This window comes from Dermacentor silvarum, chromosome 3 (genome assembly GCF_013339745.2).
Source record: "Dermacentor silvarum isolate Dsil-2018 chromosome 3, BIME_Dsil_1.4, whole genome shotgun sequence".
Lineage (NCBI taxonomy): Eukaryota > Metazoa > Arthropoda > Arachnida > Ixodida > Ixodidae > Dermacentor > Dermacentor silvarum.
In genome coordinates this window covers 226,409,885-226,429,734 of record NC_051156.1, presented here as the reverse complement: position 1 = coordinate 226,429,734, position 19,850 = coordinate 226,409,885, and the positions used below count along the sequence as shown (strand labels likewise).

General features: G+C 44.4%; 1 protein-coding gene across 2 annotated transcripts in view; it reads right to left on the bottom strand.

Moving 5' to 3' along the window:
• Positions 1-5,803: 5,803 nt before the first annotated feature.
• Positions 5,804-19,850, bottom strand: part of LOC119446818 (selenocysteine lyase-like) — a 41,172-nt gene continuing 27,125 nt past the window's right edge. Inside the window, exons 9-13 of one of the 2 annotated variants that reach the window (XR_007466175.1) lie at positions 18,957-18,993; positions 18,795-18,878; positions 18,115-18,275; positions 11,043-12,124; positions 5,804-10,994 (exon numbers count right to left, since the gene is read on the bottom strand). Coding sequence is in view for 1 of the 2 variants with exons in the window: in XM_037711380.2 (XP_037567308.1) it covers positions 11,962-12,124; positions 18,115-18,275; positions 18,795-18,878; positions 18,957-18,993 (445 nt within the window). In the remaining variant the exon portion in view is untranslated. Of the gene's footprint in view, positions 12,125-18,114; positions 18,276-18,794; positions 18,879-18,956; positions 18,994-19,850 lie in introns of both variants that reach the window. The other variant, XM_037711380.2, reaches the window with a different exon arrangement.

Sequence of the window (19,850 nt, the reverse complement as noted above, 5' to 3'; positions counted from 1 at the left end):
TACCGGTTGGTAGACGTGGGAGTACAACTTTGTAGCTTGCGTCTTCATTCAGAAACGGAGTCGACGATCCTCGGCCTGAGGCCGATACGCTGTTTCCAGGATGAACGCCTCGACACGCGACACAAAAGGCCCTTATGAATTTATCGCGGGCAAGCAAGTGTATTGAGACGCTTGGCGCGTTTCGATTTACCAACCTCGTCAAGCTGAGGCGTTGGCTGAACCATTGTAATTAGTAGCGATTGTGCGTGTTCGCAGCGTCTTCTGCACTTGGAAAAGTACACATAGCTCGAAAATTTACGACAATGAAGGTAATGAAGGCATATGAGGTACAGTACACAAAGTTACAAGAACGTCTAAATCCACAAGCACGAAGATCAGATAAATCCATGTATTGTATACTGCCCATCATTATTCCCATGGTGGCTGAACGATTGCAACGCCAGAGTGTGTGGCCCCGTGTAGGCAGTTACCGCACGTGGTTTAGTCATATAGGTGTTCTACGCAGGCGCAACTGTGGCTGCTGTTAAGGGATCGATGGTATTCCTAAATAAGCGCACAGCTGTTTTGATGATCCAAATATCTCACTATCAGGGAGGGAGCACTGAGCAGTCTACCTGACTGGAGCAGTATTTTTTATTCGGGGTGTTGCTCTGCAACACCCCAACGACCGACCACGCCGCCAAAAAAAAAAGTTTGTAAACTGAACCTATAAAAACGTTCTAGTAACGGCCGAGGTTCACCTAACTTGTCGTAGCACATGCTGTTTGCTGCTGAGAGCCCATCCTACCTAAACGTCTCGGCAATTTCGAGAACAGCCGGGTGTCAAGAGACACGATACTTTCAAATCTTTCAGAGCTTATAGCCCTTATTTTACAGCGAACTACGGATGCCGTAATTTTGACAAAGGCTTCTAAACAGAAAGCAGCCCTGCTTCAGATTGTCTGCCTCATTAATTCCCGAGTGTGATCAAATAATAATATGCCTCGCGTGATGACTACAATACCATGATCGCAAGTCGGACAGCAGGTCACCGTAAGTGAGTAAAACTTGCCTCATATGATACTCTCGAAGTTCTAGCGCAAAGGTTCGTTCCTGTATTTTTAAATGTAGAATAATATAGCATGCCCACAGTCTCGGAAGCACGATTGAGTAATAGGCGACTTGCAAAATAGTGCCCGCCCTCTCCCGTACGTACCCGTGGCCGAACCACTCACTAGAATATCTAGCTGGCTGGAAAACAACGCTTATCTCTACTGTTACCTAGGCTGCAACAAGTCTGGGCTGCAAACAAGAAAACATACGACAGTGCCGTGTCTAGTTTTTGTTTGGCCCCGTGTTTAGCGCGTTTCGTTTTTCCAAGTCATATGTACCAACTAGGTCATCAACGTACCTTATATAAATACATGAATGTGCAAACGATTTATTTTAATATCATTTTTAAAAGTAAAACAAGTATGATAGCATAATTGCAAATAGCAAGTATGCTAAGTGGCTGCACTCCTTAGAAATGAAAAACTTTTGTCAGAAGTTAGTGTTGTTTCGGCAACGTAAAAATAACGTATGTATATGAACGAGAAGAACGGGAACCGAGGGGCCCGATTTTATTAACCATATCATAAGAAACCAACAAACATAGACACCATGCAAGGACAAAATAGAGAAAATTACTTGTACTTACTAAGTGAATTAAAGAAATGATATATTAATGGAAATGAAAGTGGATGACAAAAAACAACTTGCCGCAGGTGGGGAACGATCCCACGTCTTCACATTATGCGTGCGAAGCTCTTACCAGTTGAGCTAGCTCACCGTCTTCCATCACGCGCAATGCACCGCGCGGGGGGGGGGGGGGGGGGGGGGTTACGGCGCGGCCGAGCGGGCCCTATCTTGAAAGCGATCAGCGATAGGGGACAGAGTTCGCCGAGTGCTGATAGATTAGTGTGCGCTGTGTTCTCGCCGCTTAGTTCGCGTTGAAGCGAGAGACAGCACGAAGGTCAATTCGCTCGCTGCTGCTGCAGCGCTTGCTCACGCCAGCGTATTTGACAGCGAGTTTCCGCGGTCATCGAGTGAGATCTGTTCATGTTTGCTTGTGCGCGCGTGACACCGTGCTTGCTAATTTAGCTAGTAAGCGAATGTTTACAAGTTTATACGGCCGATAAAACTATTATTCTTACTTCGTAGATCTGTCTAATAATTTGCCATCGCAATCGATATGTCTCGCCTTTCGGGCGAAACTGCGGCTTTTTTGTTAATCACGACCATATAAAGTCAACAGGAAATTAAGCCAAGGAAAGCATAGGGGTAACTAGCTATGGTTGAAATTGAAATATATTAAATACTGATGAAAAATTTGGCTCCCATCCCCGCTGTGAAGGTGGTTGGCCAGCAAAGCTGAAGTGTCACCTGATCCGATAGACCAACGTGACGTAGCACATAAGGTGTTCTGTGACGTAGCCTTGAACTTAGCCTTGAGCACGACGCCATTGTGCATATTGACGTTGCTGTCCCATTTGTCGTTCATCGTATTCGCGCTGCTCTTCGGATGTCCTAATTCTTTGCGTGGCTTGCTTTGGACAGGACTGAGCACGACACCGTTGTGCATATTGACGCTGCTGTTCCCGTCGCCGCTCATCGTGTTCACGCTGCTCTTCGGGAGTCTTAACTATGCGTGGCTTTACCATCGCGCTATCACAACACAAATGAAATCAGTTGCTAGGCGGATTTTACATTTGAAAGTGTAGTGACGTCACTCCACAGTTGCCGTTCCCCGGCAACTGCAGCTTATATATGCAACCGTAATCTTTACAGGGAAACGCTTGCGGCGAACACTATGCGGAAGGGCGAGGTTTCTGTATTTTCTTTCTTCCCGCACGGCCGCCGCGGCCGCGGATGGATGCATGGATGCTATGAGCGTGCGCTTCGGAACCGGGCAATGGGTTGCGCGCCACCAAGCTCTTATATTTTGCCTAATGTCCTATACCTATCTTTAAAAGAAACGCACCACACTTTCTGAACCCCTATTGGGAACATTGTTTTTGTATGCCTCCATTGTTGTCTCCCTATTTTTCTTCCACCAAACTTCATATCGCCTTACTTATCTCTATTGAGGGCATGTTTACTTTCCCCCTGTTCTCGCTGAACCCAAGGGTTTCAAGGAGGCCAGAGGAGCCTAAATCGACCGCTGGGCAGATATCTTCACATTCTAATAAAACATGCTCCATCGTTTCCCTAGCTTTACCGCTGCAAGAACATGCTTCTTCTTCCTTGTTGTACGTCACTTTATAAGTGCGCGTTCTATGGCATCTTGATCTCGTTTCGAAAAATGTCAGTTTCACCCGAAATGCGAAGCATCAATCGCGATAGCAAATTAGTAGAGTAAGGATAGCAGTTTCGGAGCACGGCCGCTGGATAAAAAAAAAATAAAAAAAAGGTGCTTTCTTTTTATCCAGCGGCCATGTTCGGAGTAAGGATAGTAGTTTTATCAGCTGCATAAACTTGGACATGCAGCAGCACCAGCAACGCGCAGAACTGTTGTCGACGCTGTCGGCGTTTTGTCCGCGTTCGCACCGAACGCGCGCGGCGTTGGTGATTATTGTCGGTGCATCTGGGGGCGGCTCGGAGGTTTTCGACGAGACCAGAAGAACGGGACACTCGTCGAGTAGCGTCGGAAGTCTATATAAATACGCATTTGGTGCCGCAGTTAAACGTCGCCTCCCCTCCCTCCCTCCCGTCCTCCCACGGCCTTTTGCACGACGGAAGAAATCGCGTTTGCTCTCCGCCGTGCGTTCGCTCCCCGAGAAAGCGCGCGACCCTCGCGCGCTCTCACTCGCACATACAGCATACGGCACGCGGCGACGATTTCATCGCCGTTGTACTGTATACGGAACCTCAAGGCGACGGCGACGACAGAAATCCGCTTGGAGTGTCCATATATATAATTGCTTTCGCAATAAAAGTAAAAAGCTTCCCTTTGAATTATCATAAACTGTTTCTTTCCTGATTTGTTTTTTTCCTCTTTAAGTTGTTACAGCAGGTTTCTTTTCTATTGCCGCCACCCATGCGATTTTCTCAGCCTCTCTGACTTTGCGCTTGACGTTCTTTGTCGCCGTGTCGCTGACCATACCGGTCGCATACTTGCTGGTAAGCTTCCTAGTTCTTTTCCTCCACTGTGAATCAATGCTCTTCCTGTACCCAAATATATGAACACCCTCTCCCAGCCCATTTGCTTTCTTCCATGTTCCTCAGAGTCATTCATCATGATCAATTTTACTCTGAGCTTCCCTCATTTCAAAACTTGTCCAGCCCATATCACCCTGCACAGCTTCATCTGTAGTATTCCCGTGAGCGCCCGATGTGAGGCGTCCCACTGACGGAGGCTTTCGTTGCCATCGAGTCCTGATTGTATCCCTCACTTCAAGCAAGCAACCACATTTCCAAATGTAAGTCCTGGAACCATTACACCTTTCCACAAACCCCGGAGCACTTCGTACCTATTGTATCCCCATAGCGCTCAGTTTCATTATGACCACATTTCTCTCCCCCTTTGCTGCTGTTGTCTTTTCCTGTGTTTCCATACATCTATTGCCTTCGTTTATCCATATACCAAGGTATTTACATTATTTTACCCAAGATCTCCATCAAAAGCTGTATACAGTCGTTGCCTATGCCTTCCCCTTCCAGAATATCCCACAGTATGTTGCAGTTCACGTTGTCACACGCACCGGTAATGTCTAAAAAAGCCACATATAGCGGTTCTCTTTCTTCTCTGGATATTTCAATACACTGAGCAAGGACAAATAAGTTATCATCCAGAGGCCTACCTATTCTGAAGCCATTCTGAAGTTCTCCCAATATGCCATTATTCTCTGCATATGCTTGCAGTTTTAATTTAATCCCCTGCATTGCTAACCTGTATATTACCAATGTAATGGTCTGTATGAGTGAATTCTATCTTCCCCCCTATCTTACAAATGAATTTCATTCTATTTCCTCGCCAACTGTCCGGTATTTGCCTATCTTTTAGGGTTTTTACTACTGCTTTCAAAAGAGCTTCGTTACTTCTTGGTCCTAGTTCATTATTCAGCTTAATGGGAACCTCGTCTAGCCCTGTGGCTGCGTGCTTAGGAATTTTCTCTTCGGCTTTCTTCCCTTTGAAACTTGTCAGCACCAGCTCCTTTCGCATGAAGGCGAGCGCCATCTGGTGCTGCAGCAAGGAATCCAGCGGTGTGCACCTTCCATTGCGATTGGTTGACTTTTTGGCTACGGAAACGAAGAAATCCCGGGATCCTAGTCGTATACAGCTTCGCTGTAAAATGGAATATTACAGTGGACAAAAAGATAACTTGTTGCTGGTGGGAACCAAATCCACAACCTCTGCATTACGCATGTGATGCACTACCAATTGTGCTACAGGGCCGACTATCGATCCAACCACTAAATTTGGTATTTGTTCTAGATCTATCCCTGGGAGTGTTAGCGAGCGCCACTCAGGGCCCATGGCGGGTGGATGTGGAACATCCTTTTTTTGCCCGATGGTGTCACCTAACACGTGAACTTAGGAGCAGACATGTGGCTATTTTTTTTTCTTTAGTGATGTCGTTTTCGTGCGGCACAGGAGTTGATTCTATGTGGGGTCGTCTTGGATGCCACGCGGCACAGCAGTCATTGGCAATTTCTATAGTGATAATGTGTTTTGTTAATGTTCCAAAAAACACTCAATGTTTGCGCTTTTGTATATGAGTGTGCATGCCTATCTATGGTGTCCCACATTTTCAGGCAGAAAAGAGAAACACTACCAAAGAAATTAGTCAAGCCATACTCTTTATTATATTCATTTCGTGAAGAGCAATAACAGTATAAGCAAAGACGACTCCTAGAACAGATTCACAGAGCTCGATTTTTCTCAATTTCAACTAGACCAAGCACAGCACGAACAGTGTTGAGTTTCATTAATTAAAATGTTTTGGGAGTGCTAATTCTTGTATGAATTTGCACAGGTATGAATTATCTGAACTTGAATAAGATATATTCTAACAAAATTTCTTATGCCAATATACAAAGCATATTTCTACAGTTCTAAAGCAGCCTAGTTTACGTAAAATCAGGTACATGCACACAAACCAAGTGAAAACTGCACAACAGGGTTTTCATGGCAATGTCATCACATATTCTCCAACAGCCACAGTCAGGTTCTTCAGCAACACAATACAAACCTTCCCCCAACACCAATACTTTGACTTTCATAAGCTGTATATCACTTCTTATTTTAATGTTCAGCTGCAAAAGCTGTGCTAGGCTACTTCACCAGAGAGGCTAGAACATCTGGCCTAAAGCTTTAGGTCACATTTAAATTAGTTAAGTAATAATAATATAATGCAATGAAAGTGCTGTGAGCAAACAAAATTCAACACTGTTTTGAATTAGCCATAACCGTGAAATATGCAAGTTTAAAGTACGATGAGTTCAACTCCATACTAATGCACCATGCTTTCCACAGTTTAAAAAAATTATGGAAAAAATAAAAATGACAAGACCACATTGCAGCTTCAAGCTTGTTTGTCACCAGGAGACCAGTTCTGCTTATAAGTAAATTTGTGTTTGTGGTCACTAAGCACTTGCAAAACTCTCCATGCCGTTATGCAGCTTGATGGTGTTTATACTTCTATTATGATAAGATGGTAATGTGAAGTAGAGCACTGCACGGGCTCGGGCTTACCCGAAAGCCCGGGCCGGGCCGGGTAGAGCAGTTTTTTCGCGGGCTCGGGCCGGGCTCGGGCACGGCGTGTGCTTTTTGACCCGGGCCCGGGCCGGGCTCGGGTTTTTTGACGCGGGCCCGGGCCGGGCTCGGGCTTTCTGCGAGTTATTCTCGGGCTTCTCAACTCTGAAAAACATGTATTTTTCGGTATCGGGCCGGGTTCGGGCCGGTTTCGAGCCGGGCTCGGGCCGGGCTCGGGCTTAAGTAAAAGGGGTGGCGGGCCGGGCCGGGCGGGTAACGTAGATTATTTCCGGGCCCGTGCCGGGCCCAGGTCTCTCCATAAATGTTTTGATCGGGCTCGGGCGGGCCGCCCAATGTAAAAACGGGCCCGGGCCGGGCCCGGGCCGCAAAAATCGGCCCGTGCAGTGCTCTAATGTGAAGTGTATCCTTGCCTACACGAGTCTTCTTGCATGGTCAAATTCACAGATGACTTAAACTGGTATAATCTAGAAACGTAAAGGCAGCTACTGTAATCGCCCTACTTTCTGTTGATGCTCTGCTCGCCAGCCCTCACCTTCAGTATCACTGAACTTCTGTCTTGTTGCTGGTGACTGCAGCTCATGCCTAGGAGCAGGAACTCAACCAGCAATGTGGCAGCCTTCATACTTTTACATTAATCATTGTCACTTCTTTCAGCAACATACTGTAACCACCTTTTTATCAATGATCATCAATATTTCTTTAAAAATTTGGCTCTTTATCTGAAAATGAGTATCGAAATATGACTACATAGCATATTTTTAATTCAAACTGACAGGACTTCTTATAAATACTGTCGACTAAGCATCAGCTTGTTCTGGGCAATTTTTAGGCATTATGCACCTCAATTTGGTTTATCTTTCAGAGTGCTATCTTTGTTTTTCAAGGTTCAGTTGACGAACCTGTTTAATATGCAATGAAAAAGGCAAGGGCACTACAGAACTGTATCAGAAACTAAAGAGATAAAACAACAATAACACCATCCATAATGAATCACAACTATACTGTAACACCAACACTCTTGGTAACCTGCAGCACCTAACAGTCAGGTGCATAAAAACAAAATGTCAAAGCGACCAAATCAGAAAAGAACAAGAAGCTGAAACTGGAACTCAGCTTCAGTCAACACAGAGCAGAATCATAAAATAAACAGCACTACACATACTACCCGTAATTTCCCTGCCCACAAGAAAATGAAAATTTCTAAACAAATGCAAGTACAAAAGTTGAAATGCACAACCAACAAAACAATGAAACTAATATATATATATATATATATATATATATATATATATATATATATGCTGGTCATGTGAGAAGCCAGAAAAAAAGCATGTGGTGAGCACAAGCATAAAATAAATGCAATAAGCTGGATTGCCACTGAAAAGGATTTCCAGGACAAGCAGCTTATTCAACAAACACCTTGAACTACAAGATGCACATGAAATAAACGTAGCTTATAAATGCATTATGTATACTTCTTAAAACAATATGAGAAGCAAAAACATAAAATCGAAGACGAAAGTGACTACAGTGATATGACTCGTATACTACCTGTATATTGAAATGATACTGCACAATAATTTTGGCTCGTCAGAATTCAATCAAGTCAAGGTCCACAAGAACTGTCATGTGAATTTGTGGTTCTACACAGACACATTAGTAATTTTTGTTCTTGCAAACATGTTTTTCTAAGCGTCCAAACTTATGGCACTTCACACTTACTGCTTTTAAGCAGCTATACTTAAAGGGCCCCACACCAGGGGGGGAGGTATTCTGTAAGAGCGGTACGAGCGAGAAGGAGACTGGCTGGCTCCTTCTCGCTCGTGCCGCTGGAGCCAATAGCAATAGCCGAAGTGGACAGTCCACTAGGTGGACTCTTACAGAATACACCGCCAGGTCTGGCCATGTTGAGCTGACAAGCGCACTGCATACAATCACACTAACGATCTTGTCTGCTAAGTATTATATTTCTACATGCCTCAGAAAGAGCTTAAATTTCAAACCAAATGCTGTTTGCCCTTCTCCTCATGGGTGCCGCGCTCCAAGCTGGAGGGCCGACGTACATGCGCAAGTGCGCCTACGCACATGTCTATGCTGTGACGTCACTCATAGTGACACATGATGCCGAGAATCATTCAAGACATCTGTTATTTGTGTAATCTGTTCCTTCAGTAGATAATTAAAGTTTAAAAAAATAATAAAACACACAAACCGAATGTCTGCATGTTTTTATTTTACTTCGCACCGCAGCAAGAGGGATGTACTTTCGTTTCATCTGCTTGTTCCCACGTCGTGCAGTCGTGCGCGCAGACAACGAAACTGTCATTTTCTACCGTGTTCCAGCGCGCGATCATGCTCTGTGATCTGCTTGTGTCTGCCTCAGTGTTCGTGTTGCACTGACTTATACCGCTAGTCAGGTGCTCTCATGCACAGTGTGCAAAATCGTGCATAGCCCGAAAGGAGACAAACACAACAACTCGCACACAACACCGTCAGCGTAAGTGCGCCGCACAGCAAGAAAGCGATGAAAAAGAAAAAAAAAAGACGGGGCCCGTGACGTATGCATGACGCGATCCTTAAGCTCCGGTATGAGAGTAAGCAGGGAAGGAGCTTCGCTTGTGGAGCCTAGAAGGGGCAAGTGGAGAGAGTGTCTATGTTGGCGGTGAAGCTCGCCTCCTTAAATCATGGGCTCGCGCACAGAAATATTTCTATCTCGGCTATTTATGAACCAATCTAAAAGAATTCTTGAGGTAGAACGCTTACTAGAGGGCATGTAACTTCCAGCGTATAACCTAAATTTTCTATGTGGCTTGGTGAGGGGCCCTTTAAAGAAGCGCAAGTACATTTTATCATCTCACAGCCTGTGACAGGCTTCTGGCACATCTTGCAACAAAACAAGCTTCCATTTTTTTTTTTTTTCAACCATGACCTTCCATTTCTTTCAAACATGACAGGACTGGAAGAAATGGTCTGCTGTCCAGACAGACAAACTTAGGAAAAGGGACTCTTTCGTCTCTGTATACAATATTTAATTTAAACAATTTAAACAACAAATTTAAAACAAAAATAGTCAAAATCAGAAAGCATGCACTTTCTGTTTGTGTGGTCAAGCAACTACAAACAAATGGGAAGACAGGAGTGCTCAGTTATGTCTCACTACTATATTAATACTGTGACAGCACAAACTTCAGTGCAAACATAAAGTAGGGCTACAGTAAAACCTCGTTAATTCAGATTTCACGGGGCCGAAAAAAATGTCCGAATTAACCGAATGTCGAATTATCGAGGGTATCCAGAAAACAATAAGCAAATGCTTACTACGTCAACGCGGTTTTATTTAGTGAATGAGTGAGCAACTCCTATTGCCCTACAAAAGCAGAGCGGAAGCTGAAATTCTCGTCATCTCGTAACTCATTGGCTCTCGCAGCGGTGATCGAGGCCTCGCGACTTTCGCAGCACAGCCGCAGCGTGCGCCTTCATTTGCGACACGCTTTGTATAATTGCGCGCACATTGCGATTATGTTTGCACCAGTGAGCTAGCAAAAACATAATCGCGATGTAGCCGGTGCTCTTCAACCTCGACAGCTTTACACCGAGTCAAAACGAAACAAGTGTTTGCCGTAACCGCTTCCACTATCGATGCGATTATAAACGGAGACATTGCGGTGCTCAAAGCACGCGCCTGACGCACGCACAGAGTCTGAACGAAACTACCATTTGCTGCAACTGGGCCGGTATTTTGTAGGGATGCCTTATGCCTTATTCTATACTAGTCTTATCAACCACCGCTCACGGCCATGATAACGTGAGCAGATCGTCGCTCTAACCACTGACCAAGCGCGAAAAGGCATTAGCATCGGAAAGGCATCGCTACAAAATACAGGCCCTGCAGACGAAACTGCGGTCACTATCTATCTATCTATGCTGTAAATGAGGTAAAACGGCGTGCAGCGTGTTGTTTCTTGCATAGCAGTGCTATAACAGAAAACAACATCCTTGGAAACTGGCCTACACAAACCACGGCACGAGCCGCCCTGAAGGCACTGCTGCGTTACTTAAAAGACACCGGACTCAGTGACAAATTGTGACACTACACTGTGTTACGTAGGATGGAATGTTGACACTACGCAATACGAGAACACCTTCGCAGACTGCATGACAGTGCCCACAGAAACAGTTCTGTTTCATGTGTGTGTGTGTGATTTTCTCTTCTTTCCCTTTTTTTTAAACTTATTTTTCTCTCTCTTCTGTCGCATCCCTTTACCCTCGGTACAGGGTAGCCAACTGGAGATAATCTCTGGTTAACCTCCCTGTCGTTCCTTTACCTTTTTTCTCTATCTATGTCATCATCGATGGCGACTACGCAGTTTTTTAGGCACGCGGCCGACATGATACCGAGTAAAAAGGAAACTACAATACGCCGCAACTGCTGCGGATAAAACCGCAGCCGCTATCGTGGATGACGATCATGCAATTATGAAAGCCCGCGGCCAACACGGTGCTATGCGCGGCTGTAAATGCAAGAATACAGGCTTTAAAAACACAAATGAGAAAATAAAAAAATAAAAATAAATAAATAATAGGCACGAAGCGTTCCGGTGTTGCTGTCAGCGGATTTCAGCTGATGACCATGGCGATGCGGACTCCGCTGCTTCGTTTTGGTTGGACGCTAGCACCGTTCTTGCTCTTTTGCGTAGTGCATTTGCGGCGCTCCTCGCTCACCGAGCTCCGAAAGTTGTACGAATTTACCAATGTGTGGCCAAATAAGTCCGAATTAACGATAGTTTGATTACATTGAATAATGCATACACCGGCTGAGACCAGAGGACGAGTCCGAATTAACCGATTTTCCTAATTAACAAAGGTCGAATTAATGAGGTTTTACTGTAGATGGTTTCAAGTCAATGTTCTCAAATAGTACAAAAAGAAGGCATCAGAAAGTGAGCATGGAGTGGAGCATAAATTGGAAACAGTGGCATACAAGCAAGATAACACAAATGCCACAGTGAAGCACAAACTTGGCAAATGATTATTAGCAAACTCCTGCACTTCGACATCCATTAGCCATTAAGGAATAATTGCAAATTTCCAATTTTGGAGACAATGTGTTAAAAAACGACAAGCATTTTTTTTTTTTTTCGTTGACATTTACAGAAGTGCCTGTCTAGTGTGTATTGACGACAAGCACCTCCTCTCGAGGTTTTCAACATATGCTGATAGTACAACTACCCAGAAGAGTGTTCCTTCAGTATTGCTGATACTGCATCTTGAAGCAGCCTGACAGCAGCATCCACATCAGCACGTGTTGTATACCTCCCTGTGCTCAGTCGAAGTGTTCCACGAGCATTGTCCTCCGTGACTCCAGAATTCAACAGCACTCTTGAAGGGCTGGCAAAGAAGCACGAATAACATCAACAGAACAATCAATAAAAACAACACTGACATGCCACAGCGACATCTAGACAATGGTGAACCTCTGGTTTTTCTATTTAATGAAAAAGCATCAACAATAACAGATTGAATCAGTTAAAAAGCACCAATAAGGGTGTTTTCAGACCCTCTTGCAAGTGTACGCACGTATATGAACACAAGACACAAACTGTTCTCATCTGTTAAGCCTGCATTTGTAATGCAGCAGCAGTTTTAGTTTCACATGTGCATGTCTAGATCTGGTGGATGAGAAGCCTGCATGCACAGAATTTGAAGACCTCGTGCATGTCTTATGTACAGATGAGCTCTCCACATTCATGTTCTGTGCCTTTCACACACGATGAGCTCCACAGTGCCCACTGGTGTCTGCCCACTGTTCATTCTGGAGGGTAATGGCCTCATCTCTCACCAGCACGGAACGGAGATTGGCTAGAACTTGCATTTAAGTAATGCTCAATAGAAAAATCTTGAGTGCCCTCTGTGTACGACGAACTCAGCAGAGAGTACAAGTAATGGTGAATTCCAATCACAAAGTGTGGGTGCGGGTCGCATGTTCTAATGGGAGGTTGAGAGCAGGTTTCAAGCCGCGACCACTCGACTGGGCAGGTAAAGCTGCACCGTGAGAACTGGCAGAGTCGAATGGAACTCTTGCATGATGTATTTCCTGCAAGTGTGCTTTTTCGTTCTTTTACTGCTTACCGTGCTTGGTGACACCGTGGTAATCATGGCTTTCACGGTAATGGTGACACTGTGGGTGACTCGTCACGGCATGTGGCATTGCTTTTGCTGCTCAACAGTGAAAACTTTGGCTCCAACCTCTCAAGTTCTCATACACTGCTTCTTATGATAAGCCGTTGCTTATGAGCGGGCATTCGACAGAATGTTTCATCTGTGCTGGCAGCAAACAGCGGATGACCACCTGCTGGGTATTCTAGGTAACTCTGGAACAGGTAGAGCACTCACACTATGCTCTGGAGGCGAGGGTTGTGGTCCAATCCCAGACTAGGAGGAATTGCTCTATGCCAGAAAGAAGTGCTCGCTTATGGAGAAGGTCACCTGCTTCGAATCCATCATTGGAATTCACTAAAAGATTTTACATTAGATTTAAAATTTTTGACATCAACAGACATAAAGGAATACATCGACATAAAATTCTTCTTCTTCTTCTTCTTTTTTGCGTTATGTGAAGGTCTTAAAACCTCTAATCCCTCAAGAATTACTGTGAGGCTTCAGAGCACCCTAAATAATTTAATATAATGGCTTTTTGCAGCCAGTTTCTGTTTATGTTTCTGAGAGGTTACTGTGTCAAGAAGGACATTGCGACGTTTTGACAATAGCTCCGACTCGCTCGGTCATCTACTATGCTGCTACTCAATGTGAGGCCTGAGTTAGCCGGAGCTATTGCCAAAATATTGCAATGCCCTGCTCAACACAGTAACCTCCAGAGAAAAAATAATGAAAAAAAAATGAAACTGGCTGTAGAAGAGTCATTATGGTAAATGAAAAAAGGAAAGAGTGGAGAAGGAAAGGCAGGGAGGTTAACCAGTTTAGTACAACCGGTTTGCTACCCTACACATGGGAGTGGGATGGGGGAGAATGAAAGATGGGGAGGAGAGAGAGAGAGCACATAGCACAGCACACACACCGTCAGTCACAGTCCGTCACTCTTGCATGGTACATGACATCACTGTCCCAGCCGCTTGTCCAAGCCCGTTTCTTTCAAAAACCTAAGTAGTCCCTTCGTCGCCTTGAGCTGCGATGTCTTATGGTAAATATATCTGGAAGTGTAGGTGCATGTGGGGGATAAAATTCACAAGTAAATTGTGAACTACTCAAATTGTGAGCTGAGCAACTGCTCAGCTGTCTGGACCGGGCTCTTGTATAAAAATTATGTGCACCAACCTACAAATTAGGTGTCCACAACTTGCCTTGAACTGTGTACTGTGCTGTGCAATGTCAGCTCCGCAAATGTATGTGTGACGATGCATTGCAAATGCAAACCATGCTTTGGACTTTGCCGCATTAAACGAGTGGTTAAGAGAATCTTTTGACAAATGATGTAAAGTACCCAGAGTCACAAAGCTACTTCAACTTTTGCCATGCAGCTCACATGTGCTACAAAACATTTTGTAACAACGCTGCAAAATGTACTCGGTGTTAAAAGACGATGAATACCCTCTAACAAAAAACACCTTATAACCACATGTAAAGGCTGCGCTTTTGTTTCTTTCTTAAATGTGGGCCTAATTTTTCAGAGTGCAGAGTAGAGCACTATGCAGTCTCCAGCCTACCCGGAAACAACGGCCCGACTCAATGTGTGGGCCGCGCTCAAGCAGGGTAAGGCAGGATAAGCAAGCACTGCCGAAAAGCAAGCACTGCCGAAAAATTGCAGCAGTCCAATAACGATATACGATATACGATATAACGATATACGAATAATATACGAGGGTCGATCAGAAATAATGTTCCGATCAACGTTACAAAGAGACAACATTGTTTATTCTCATAGCAATGTACATTGTTGGAAAAAAGACACTTTGCTCCATTTGTCGACATAACTGCCGTTTCTTTCTACGCATTTTTGTAGACGGTGCTCCAATTTCAGTATCCCAATGCCGTAGAACTCCGCCGCCAACCCTTTGAGAAAGCTCGTTTCACCTCTTCTTTGACTTCATCGTCGCTCCAGAAGCGTTGGCCACTCAAGTGTTCCTTTAACTTGGGAAACAAGTGATAATCGCTAGGCGCGAGGTCCGGACTGTACGGTGGGTGGGGCATGACAATCCACACAAAGTTTGTCAAAAGGTCCTGGGTTTGACGGAAGACGTGATGTCGGGCGTTGTCGTGAAGCAGCGTTACACCGGCTGTCAGTCCTCACCAGCGGTTCTGGATAGCTCGCCTTAGTTTTCTTAGTGTTGCACAATACAGTATAGACCACTTATAATGTAGCCGCTTATAGTGCAGGACCGGATATAATACAGTCTTTTCAGACTCCCGTTAATTTTCCTATAGCACTCTATGTATACGCGTATCGCTTATAGTGCAGTTGCGGGACACGAAATACCGGTTACAGTGCAGCTGCCTGTAAGTTCGGCAGTCAATCTAGATGGCAAACGCTCCCCTCAAGCCACAAATACCGTATTTACTCGAATTTAATGCGCACTTTTTTTTTCCCGGTAAAACAGGTCCAAAAATTGCGTGCGCGTTAGAATCGAGTACGACCCTAAATTTGCATTACCATATAGCCATTGGCATTTCAAAATGGCCGCCTTGCACGCGCGTTCGGCCTAGCTACCTTAGCTTCCTCCATGTGTTGCAGTACACGTGCTTATGCAATAGTCTACCGTCTGTCTTCACGTTCTCTACGTCTGCTCTATCAGCATGAAGTACCGAGTTCATCGTGATGCCGTATTTAAAAGGAAAGTGATCATGTGTGCAGAGACGGACGGAAATCGGGCCATATCACGGGCGTTTGGAGAATCCGAAATTTGCGTTCGGGACTGGAGCAAACAGAAGAGTATTTTCGCCAGCAAAGCAATCAGAACAATTTCGGTGGACCATAATCTGCGACGATCACGTTGGCCCTATCTTGAAAGCAATCTGCGACAGCGAAAGTCCGCTGCGCGCCATGTTTTTGCCGCTTATAGGTCGCGTTGAAGCAAGAGGCATGATAGCACGAAGGTCAATTCGCTCGCTCGCTGCACTTCGTCACTCGAGCGTTTTGACAGTTCGTTTCCGCGGTCAATGAGCGAGATGTGTTCATGTTTGCTTGTGAGCGCGTGACACGGTGCTTGTTCATTTATTTAGTAAGCGAATACGCAACTTAGAGCACGGTGACAGCGATGGCAGAAATGCGCCTGGAGTTTCCATTATCGCAATAAAATAGTTGTTTTGGTTATAGTGCGGTACTGCTTATAATGCGGATATTCCCGGCTCCGGCGACTTACGTTATAAGCGGTCTACACCATAACTGTCCAAGTTGATTGCTGTCCCAGGTTCCATAAAATTTATCAGAATTATCCCCTTACGATCCCAAAACACGCTGGCCATGACTTTGCCAGCAGAAGGAGTTTGTTTGAACTTCTTTGCGACTGGTGGCCCTGAGTGATGCCAGTGTTTGGATTTTTGTTTCGTTTCGGGAGTGAAATGAAACACCCACGTTTCCTCTCCCGTAACAATGGAGCCCAACAATCCTTCCGTATCTTCTTGACACTGTTGAAGAAACTGGCGAGCGCAGGCAAGGCATTTCTCCTTGTGTTCTGCTGTCAACACATGCGGTACCCATCGAGCACAACACTTGTGACACCCCAATTTTTCAGTCAAAGCTCTTTCCACTGTACCGTAAGAACTCCCAGGAATCTGAGTAACAAGCTCACGGACGGTGATCCTCCTGTTTTGAAGCACTTCGTGTTGGACCATCTCGATAATTGTCTCCGAAACTGACGGTTTTCCACTCCGTTCTTCATCGTGGACGTCCTTCCGACTGGCACTAAACTCCCTGCACCACTTTCGGACGTGTTGAACAGACATACACATGTCGCCAGACACCTCTATATACTGATGATGAATATCCACGGGTGAAGTCCCTTTGGGGTGCAAAAAGTGAATTACAGAATGAATCTCGCACTTGATGGGAGCAACAATGGGCCCTCCATCTCGGATGGCTGCTGAGCCAAGACTGAGCGGCGCAGCGAAGCACGGCTGGGTGAAATCAAGAGTGGGGGAACAGCCGCGCACAGCGGTGTTGCCGGATTTCGCCTCGCTACTTCCCGCGCGGCTGAAGCTCACTGGGAATCTTATTTATGAATCCTTCCTCGTATGTTTGCTAGTTGTTTGGCCATTTCTTGACAAGTTGAGTAAATTGTGCTTCATGAGATAGTGATGGCATGGCTGGAGAACAAGCAATGTTCACATGTGGTTGATCATTCAGGCATTTAGGCACATGGATACAATTCTTTCATCAGAAGCCTCACATTCTGGCCTGCCTCTTCTGGCAGACTATGGCTCGTAAATAGTCGACGAGGAAAAAATACTATTCAAAAGATTAATGTTATGCTATGAGCTAGAGGCCTTATTTCTATAATATAATATATTGATATTATATCAATATATCACACTGTTCAGCTTATTCAAGAGCATAATGTTCACTGCTTCCATCACAGTTTATTATAAAACCTTAGGATAGCTTTAAGTCAGAAAAGTGAATTTCATACTGAACAGCATAGCAAATTGTGAACTGCATTGATCTTGGTTCTGATACGTGCCAAATTTCTGACCCAGGAATTTGCAGAGACTTGCTCATTGTGGGGGATCAAGACAAAAAAAAGAAAGAAAGAAATGAAAGCAAGAGCAAGCAAGAAAGACAGCGTAAAATATACACGGTCACACAAGTAAAACACAATGGGTGTGTTCATCTAAAATTGTTGGGTACATCTGTGACTTTCTCTGCATACATAGCAACAACCCTGGTAGAACACATAAAAGTCGATTAATTTATGTAAAGTGTGAACTGACAGCTGCTTAACCCCACGAAGCCCAACATATCATTTTTGATACGCTGAATTTGATGCCTAAAAATTCAAATTTATGTGCTAATGACCTAAACTAGAGCTCGTACTAGGGTTTTTAATGTGCTGGAGGACATTTCCAGTTGTGATCGTACAGCAAATAAATTACAAATTAAGTAATAACCGTACTAATTAATGTTTACTCAATAACATGTCATTGTTTTCCTTGTACCAATAAACATATCCCCATGACCAGAAATAAATGTAAACACGCTGTTTTAATTGTCTTTGATGTGGAATGGTGTTTGGGCTTTGTGGGGTTAAAAAGCATAGGAGCCTTTCAGAACTTTAAAACAAGGCTGAATTAAAAGGAACCTTAGTATTTCAACGCAATGTGAGGACAAGTACTACTACAAAATGTTCAGTGCCCCTATGACTACTCACGTTGCAGTGTGGTGACAGGCAGCCCCTGTGCTCGCTAGAACATACTTTGCCTTGGCCAAAATTTCAGGACCCTTCATTCCAGCAAATGAAACACTGCAGGTGTTTGGTAGGGCCTGGGTTCCTTTTCTATGGTTGAAAGATACCAAGGGCCCGAACGTTTCCTGACAACAACAAAGATATGTAGTGTTAATGGCAAATTAGGTTTACTATGCATAGCCTAGAAACATAGCACTCAAGCTGTTCAAGGTTTTGCAGCATTTCTCAAGGAAAAAAAAAAACACACAGGCCAGGGCAAAATGTGCAGCACAGTCACAGCGCTGGCGAGACAAGCGCCCTCCTCAAAGCTAGTAGTAAATGCTGTGAGGAGGACTCACTGAAAGTGATGAGCATGGTGTGTAATGAGGAAATGTGTGCACAGAATTATGGTAACAAAATAATGAATGCTTTATCACTTGAATGCTTTCAAGGATTTCATGGAACACTAAAAACACTGTGATTGAGCAAAAGCTGGAAGGCGCTGGAGATCTAACAGCAACAACTTAGCAACATCGGGTAGCAACAAAGCATCACCTGGATTTAGTATTTGAATGGTATGCCACCTAACGAAAGTACAGTCTTTTAGTTGATGCTGGTTCACGCATAATGGAGAGATATCAAACATTACCGTGGCAAATGTTTACCTTCAGCTTTTCCTCCAAATAGTCTCTCGAGTCTTCCATAAGCTGATGATACATGCCCAGGTTCTTGGCTACTAGCGTTGCTGCCTAAAAACAACAGGCAAGTTGTTGAGGCACATGCTACAAGTGAATGTCATGTAATTTTTACAGCTCAGAACTGCTTACCGTTCCAACTCCAGCGATCATGCAAGTGTTGGGCGTCCTGTGAAACAAAGCAGTACAAAACCAATATATTGCATGATATGAGTGCCCACAACTTAAGCACAGTGTGCCTACATTCTCCACCCTCTATTAACATTTCTGTAGTTTTGAAGAAGCACGAGGTATCCTAAGTTTCCACAGTAGACATATTCTCCATGGTACAAAAATGCCACCTCATGCCAACACAAATCCAGAAGTAGTGTTCAAACTCATGTTCATTGTAACATGAGTACAATGGAGTCATACTGCAGCATCGCCAAACATCTTGTCATGGTAAGAGTGGCTTTTTTTTAGATTAGGAGGTTAAATTACCAATACAGCACAAATCGTTTTTCTGTTTAGTGTCCCTTTAAGTTGAATTTCAGTGCTCAACATCAATTTAGCATTTATGAATAATATTCAGCAAGGAAATAAGATAGTTAAGGGATGAAAAGCACTGGTGCATGCAGTAGAGGTCACGTCAAGAGAAGCTTTAGCATAGACATTACATCGCTTAGTGACACAGCCGCTGCCCGACAGCACCTCGTGAACACATGTATAATCATCACCAAGGCCACCCAACGCTAGGCTGCCATTTTGTTTGTTTCACCGAGACAGCACACAACTTTTTTTTCAATGCTGAGGCACTTGTAAGTTCCGATCCAGTTAGTGCTTAGAGCTGTGCAGAGACCGCACATCTGAGCCCAGGCCCACTGCTTTTGCCAAAAAAAGGCCAGTTGAGCCTGAAGCTAAAGAACAGCGAGTTTCACCCAGCCCGACATGTCAGGGCTTTGTTGCAGTGACAAAATATCCTTTCAGATTAAAAAAATATATATTCACCATGTTGAATAAAAAGCTAATTAAAGATAAACAGCTTAG